Source organism: Solanum lycopersicum, chromosome 11 (assembly GCF_036512215.1).
Source record: "Solanum lycopersicum chromosome 11, SLM_r2.1".
NCBI classification, from domain to species: domain Eukaryota; kingdom Viridiplantae; phylum Streptophyta; class Magnoliopsida; order Solanales; family Solanaceae; genus Solanum; species Solanum lycopersicum.
In genome coordinates, this window is record NC_090810.1 from 59,545,453 (window position 1) to 59,552,209 (window position 6,757).

General features: G+C 32.7%; 1 protein-coding gene across 2 annotated transcripts; it reads right to left on the minus strand.

Annotated features, from left to right (window-relative positions):
- Window positions 1-100: 100 nt before the first annotated feature.
- Window positions 101-5,210, minus strand: LOC101260792 (GATA transcription factor 11). 2 transcript variants are annotated; one of them, XM_004251093.5, is made up of 3 exons: window positions 4,918-5,210; window positions 3,616-3,888; window positions 101-1,112 (listed from the first exon to the last, which is right to left on the minus strand). In XM_004251093.5, exons 2-3 carry the CDS (start codon window positions 3,880-3,882, stop codon window positions 369-371), a joined length of 1,011 nt encoding a protein of 336 aa, XP_004251141.2. In that variant the 5' UTR covers window positions 3,883-3,888; window positions 4,918-5,210; the 3' UTR covers window positions 101-368. The 2 variants fall into 2 exon arrangements, with proteins under 2 accessions (XP_004251141.2, XP_069147707.1); XM_069291606.1 differs by having other exon boundaries at window positions 3,616-3,885; window positions 4,918-5,076.
- Window positions 5,211-6,757: the final 1,547 nt, after the last annotated feature.

Here is a 6,757-nt window from a genome sequence, read left to right on the forward strand (position 1 = left end):
ATGAGGAAGCATTGGGCTGCAAATTCATGAATCCAAAAGCTACAACTCCATTGACATCAAGACTCATAAAAATATATTGAAGGAGAAATAATCAAAGGGCTAAAATGAAACCTAACCATCTTACTATATCTAGTTCAGTTTTTACATCAGAGAAACTTTGCTTTTTCATCAAACATTTGACTCAAAGCTTTTTTCCTTCTAAACCTCCAATCAAATATCTAGTCTAGAGACACCCTAAAGATTCAACAATTTGTACAACCTCTTAAAGCAGGAGTAGCAACCATACACCACCATAACCATCTGTGCCCCCCGTCGAAAATTTAGCAATAAACTAGATTAACCTCCTAACTAAAAGTATAATCATCTCTTCAGTATACATCAAACAAATAACTACTCATAGGAACAAACTCTGGCGCGGGTGACATCGCAGGGTCAGCAGCAATGGTTGGTTCTGGCAAAGCTTCACTACTTCTTCCCATGATCACCTTGGGAGGTTCCTCAACTTCACCTGCTCCTCCATACAGAGTCTTTTTCCTCATCTCTACGACTTTCCTGTGAGAGTTCGAGTGCACAGATGGAACGAATGTAGGACTAGCAGCTGGTCGATACTCTGGAAAGAGACGCCCTGAACGATAGCGAACTCCACAAGCGTTGCATAGTGTCTTAGGCCCTAGTGGTCCTTCTCTCCACTGAGGTGTCTTTGTGACTTCACAATGTGTGCATTTTTTGAAAAAACTGGACTGTTGTGTGGAGGTTATCTTCTTCTTGGAAACATCTGATACCGGTGGCGCTGCATCACTGATCTGTTGAACGTAGTTTTTCATTGGCTCCTTGGCACCAGATAGCAGTGACAATCTCCTCCTCCTCTCTTTCGTCTTTCTGGCATCAGAAATCTTCTTGGATGCAACTCTAGTAGAAGATATCGGAGCCATCAAAACCCATGGATTAACAGCTGAAGGTCGCGCACGCTTGGAGCGAGGACGTACAGGAATGACAGGGTCATGTTTGATGGGTACACTCTTTCCACCAGAGCAGGAATTGCTGCCTTCAAGAACTGAAACTGGACTCTGTGTCTGGAATGTACCAGTACCTTGGACCTCGGTAAATTTGATCTGATAGAATAGCACTTAATTAGGAATTCATGAGATATAAGCGAAAATCAGTTTCTGCACTCTACCATTCTTTAAGAGTTACAACAACATAACCCTACCTCAGAGTACTCCCACAAACGGGGGTCTGAGGAGGGTAGAGTGTACTTGGAACTTACCCCCACCTCAAAGATAGAGAAAGTCTGTTTCCTATAGGCCTTCAGCCTCAAGAAAATACCGTTCAAAGCATTCCAGTAAAAGAAGTAACGGAAGTACAAGAAACAACAGATAGTAACAAAAAGAAACTACAAGAAGATAATACGATAATCGAGGTACAAGGAACAACAAATAGTACTCGGGTGAAATAATGAGTTAAGAAAAAATTCATAACCCTTTGGTTTTCATGAGTTCTTTTATTAGGTGGATTTTTTCCTGCGAATTGTTTGGCCATACTTACCAACACAACCATTAGTGTTTTTTTTTTACTTCACAGAAGCAGGACTGATGTGCTTAAGAATAATCCTCTTTTCTTAATCTTTATGGTCCGCGACTCAAGTGCCTTCACAAAGGTTCATGTCCTCTTATGTGAAACATACAATTTACTCTATCATTGAAATATACAATTTCAAGAGAGATGAAGCAAGCACTTCAACTTTACTGACTCAGTCCATCCCAATCTTTCCAGAAACTTATCAACAACAACATAATTCCACAAGTGGGGTCTAACGAGGGTAGAGAGTACGCAGATCTTACCGCTACCTCCTGGAGGTAGAGAGGCTGTTTCCAAACAGCCCTCGGTTCAAATACAGCATATGAAAGTAGTTATAAAAAGGAAATATGGGAGTGGACAGGTCAATGCAGAAAGCAATACAGGGATTCCAGAAAAGAAAAACAGTAACACCAATGGAACAAGTAACAACAACGAAATAATGCAGGAATTAGAACATAAAGGACAACAAATGGTAACAGATATAAAAGCAAGAAACTACATATATAAAGCTAATATTACAACAGACAAGATGCTTCCAGACTCCCACCAAGCATACTGCCTACGAAAAATGAGACAAAACTCAACTACCTATCAACCTTAAGGTTCATCAATCTTTAAGAACTTTAAAAAGGAATATAGATTATCGAGTTCTTAATAAGTCAGCTCCAATGCAGAGACTGTGACTTAACGTCACTAGTTGCAACCAATCATTGTAACTTATATAAGCCCCATTACACAAACTCCATACTTAAAAACAAGCAAAATACTCACTACACCTGGCCAATCCCTACAGTACATCATAGCACTACACGTCCAGCATATACTATAGCACATGAAGAACGATTGTGATTAGAGCAAGCTATTTCCAGCAACGAACTTTCATTGGCAGAACAGATGAAAAAGGAACAGCTACTGCACCCCAATCTTCTATTGTAGATTCTACATTGGAACAATTACACTTTTTTGATAAGTACACCGTATCGTTTTTCTTTAATGACGCCAATTGAAGCAAAAATTAAATATATATTTCATCCTTCCCTTTCAGTCCCGTAACATTATGCAAGCTGGTACGGTATTTGATTTATCTTTCAGGCAGACCTCCACGTAATAGGTCCTGGCCTTGACTCATAAAGCTCTTAGAAATGAGAAACTTGGAGGAATAGAAAAACACAAATAAAGACCAGGTGTAACAAGGAAACAAATAGAAAATTCTTTTTTCTGTTTGGGGAGTGCAAAGGACTACATTTGCAGAAAAAAGAAAAAGGCTAGATTAGAAAGGAAAAGAAAAGCAATGCCAACACAATCACCTTAAGACAGTTACATTTTTAATTAGCAATCAAGCATGGTCATACAATACGACTACATAGGCTGTTTTATGTTTCTCAAACCATCGATTCGCAAACAAGAATATCACAGCTTTCATATGTGAATGCATAACTAAAAACTGTAGAGGCTTAGCAGGAACAACAAGATAAATGGTATGTCCAAGTAAAGCCGAATACACTCCATGCTACTGCTTTTATACATGAATTCACTATTGAAAACTGTAAAGGCAACAAAGGAACATAAAGATAAAGGGTACATGCCAGTAGAGCCAAATTCACTCCATGCCATTTCTTTCATATATCAATTCATAATTGAAAATCATTGAGGCATGGCAGGAACATGAAGATACATGACATGTGCAAGTAAAGCCAAATTTGCTTTTCAGGAGGCAGGGACCATTAACAGAAAAAAACACAATTTTCAAGTTTTCACACTGACCCTGGTTTATAGACTTCCAAATCAAAAACAAAGATTACCCCAGACCCCAGTGTTTCGAGTCTCACTTTAAGGCTTATACGCGCTTTGACAACACTTGATTCATCCTTATTATCAACAACACTACTAAAATCCTGAAACCATATGTTTGAACCAACTACATTTATTTAAACACAAAAGACATCCAAACACACACATGGCTACACAGAACATTTATACATTCACAAACATCAACATTCATACATTCACAAACATAGAAAACTTAAAAGCACTAACCGGAGGATGTGAATTTGCCACTGCATTCACCCGACGATTGCCAATGTTGCTTTGAGGCAAGGGCGGAAAATCCATTAGAGCTTCGGTCGGGATTGGTCCAAAACCTTTGGACTCACTAACATCCCACTCAACACCACCTAGCACGTCTCCTTCCAAACTTTCCATTGGCATATCCAAGAAATTGAGTATGTCATCAAAGTCATCATCAACAATAGGACCAGTAGGAATTTCATCCATATAACCACCACCATGTTCAACCATAGTCATCTTCTTCTGATATACAAACAAAAAAGATTGCAACTTTATAACACCAAAAAGTTGTAACAAGACATTAACCACTAAAAACCATTCAAAAAAAAAATTATACATGTAACACACCATATAGATTATATTCTTTTCCAAAATTATCTGTCACTAATTTAAGCAAAGTTTTTACTAATATTTAAAAAACAATAAGAGTAACGCTTATCTATAATGTTGGGATTTACATTACCTATTCAAATTACACGTTTTTTTTTTACTTAAGCAAAAACTTAATAATTAAGAAAGAAATTTAATAGACATATTAGGTTAAATGTACTAAACATAATACCAAATAAAAAATATTCTAATAAAAATTCAAATATGAACTAAATCTATAATTATGCTAAATAACTTACTAATTAAACAATTAAAAAAAAACACCACATTACAATAATTAATTTAAAATATATATCAGAATAATTGCAAATATATGGAAAATCCTAATACATTAAATCAAGGGGATTGCTACTTAAAAAGAAATCTTTTTATCAAAATAGTAATAATTCTTAACAAAATTAGCAGAAAAAAAATAAATAATTTTGCTCCTAATTAAAAAAACGACAGCGTTTTATCAGTCACTTTCCTAAACAGTATCATCAATCCTCATCATTCCAGAAAAAAAAAAACTTTTTGCCCTAGAAAACATGTCGGCTAAACAAAAATTTGACAAAATTAATCCCAAATAAACAAAAAAAATTCAAGAAGTATACATTTTCAGTGACCCAATAGCCCCAATTAGCCATTTTCACCCAAAAAATTAGCTTAAAAACTCAATTTTTTTGTACCCATTTGCTCTAAAAAGCTGAAATAACATGGGTTTGGGGGTGAGGGTGGGGGTGGGGGTGGAGTTACTCAAAAAAGATGAATTTTTTGCTAAAATGGTGAAATGGGTATAAGAAAAAAGTACAAATTTTTAAGAAAAATGGTGAAATGGATATGAGGAAGAAGTACTAAAATTGTAATTTTTTTTGCATGTAGAGAAGAAAGGTATATACTTACATTTGCAACAAAAAAAAAAGCCCTTAAACCCTTGAAAATGCCATTGAAGTAAAAAGAAGTGGTTTTTGTAGAGAAGAGAGGAATAATAAAGATAGGGTAAGAAAGTGAGGATATAGATAGAGGAAAACAAACAAATAGATTTTTTTATTTTATTTTATTAAAAAATGGGGGAAAATAAAAAAAAATATATATTTTTTTTTGAAATTTGAATGGTGTTTATTTGGAGTTTTGGAATTTCAATTTTTGAGAATTTAGGTTTTTGTGCAACCAAAAAAAAGAGTTGCTTAGGGTGTGTTTGGTAGAGATATGGAAGAGTTTTTTCATGTTTGGTTAGACGGTGAGTCAATTAAAATATTAGAAAAATATAATTAATCGTTGACCGTAGATTTTATATTAGATTTTTAAAATTTATCTTAAATATTTATTTGACCACATTAAAATTAAGGATAATCGCTTTAATTATTTATACTCATTTCTTTTATATGATTTATTTGAATTGACAATCTATTTATTATTATTTTATTATGTAAAATTACATTAAATATATTATTATTATTATCGAAAGACAAATAAGTTTTTCAATTATTTTGATGGTATGGGACCTAAGATTGGTGTAAATGTTAGTATATGATAATTGATGAGCTGTTGAGTAGGGTCAAAAATTGGTGATGGTCCCTCTTATCAAAGGGTAGAACAGTAAATATTCCATTTCTTAAAAATGATTTTATTTTTTTTGATCTTATATAAAAAAAATTTTTGAATATAATAATTTTATCAATAATGCACATGGTTTAATGTTACTATGTGCTGATTGGACAGTTTTCTTTGTTGAAATGATCTTTATTATTTATTATTTTTTGTATTTTTGAACCATTATTTGAATAAATTTTGAAAAATAATTTTAATTGAATTTGTTTGCATTACACATTATGTTTGTCCATCTCTAAAAAAAATATTGTATAATATCGCGAAAGATTGCTGAAAATATTAGTAATTCATAACAAATATAAATGTAACAAAAAATATGTATTAAAAAAAGTCATCACAAATCATTTTATATATAATGAAGTCAAAAAAAACATGTTATTTGTGGCTGATATTGTTACAATTGATAGAAATTAAAGATATTGATTAAAAATAAATTGTAAATTTTATTATCTTGGCCAAACAAAAAAAGATTTTGATAAAAAAAATATTTTGAAAATTTAAAATATATTTTTATACCAAATATCTTGCCCTAGGTTTTACCAAAATTTAGAATAATGATTGGTTTAGTCAACTTTATTAAAAAGGAGAAGTAGAAACTAAGGGATGAGATAATTCCCTTTTCTTTTATTCCAAGACATATTATATAAATTTTCTTGTACTTTTAACCTTTTGATTTTTAACATACTTAATATTTTATTTCGAAAAAAAATATATAAAGAGAAAAAGAAAAGATTTTTAAAATCAAGTTAAGCTGCTCGATTAATTATACAAAATATCTTAACCTTGTGATTTTTAACATTCTTAATTGACTACTGAACCTAGGTGCTTAAATTGTACTATTACTATAAGCTGGCCTCTTTTATTTTATTTTTTTTCACTATTCTATTCTTTGTAAAAAAAATAAAGTATACGTAAATCTTATCCTACCTTTCGATTTTTTCAATTCGTTTTGTATTAAACTATTCTATACCCCGTAAAAGGACAAAAAGTATGTAAACCTTACCCTACTTTGGACAGGAAGGAGATTGTCTCCGATAAACCCTCAAGCGTTGGCGCTGCTAGCAAGTATAGTAGTTTGATTTTCAATTAAACATATCTGCAAAATATAAAATATTATTTGCTTCTCTTTGGG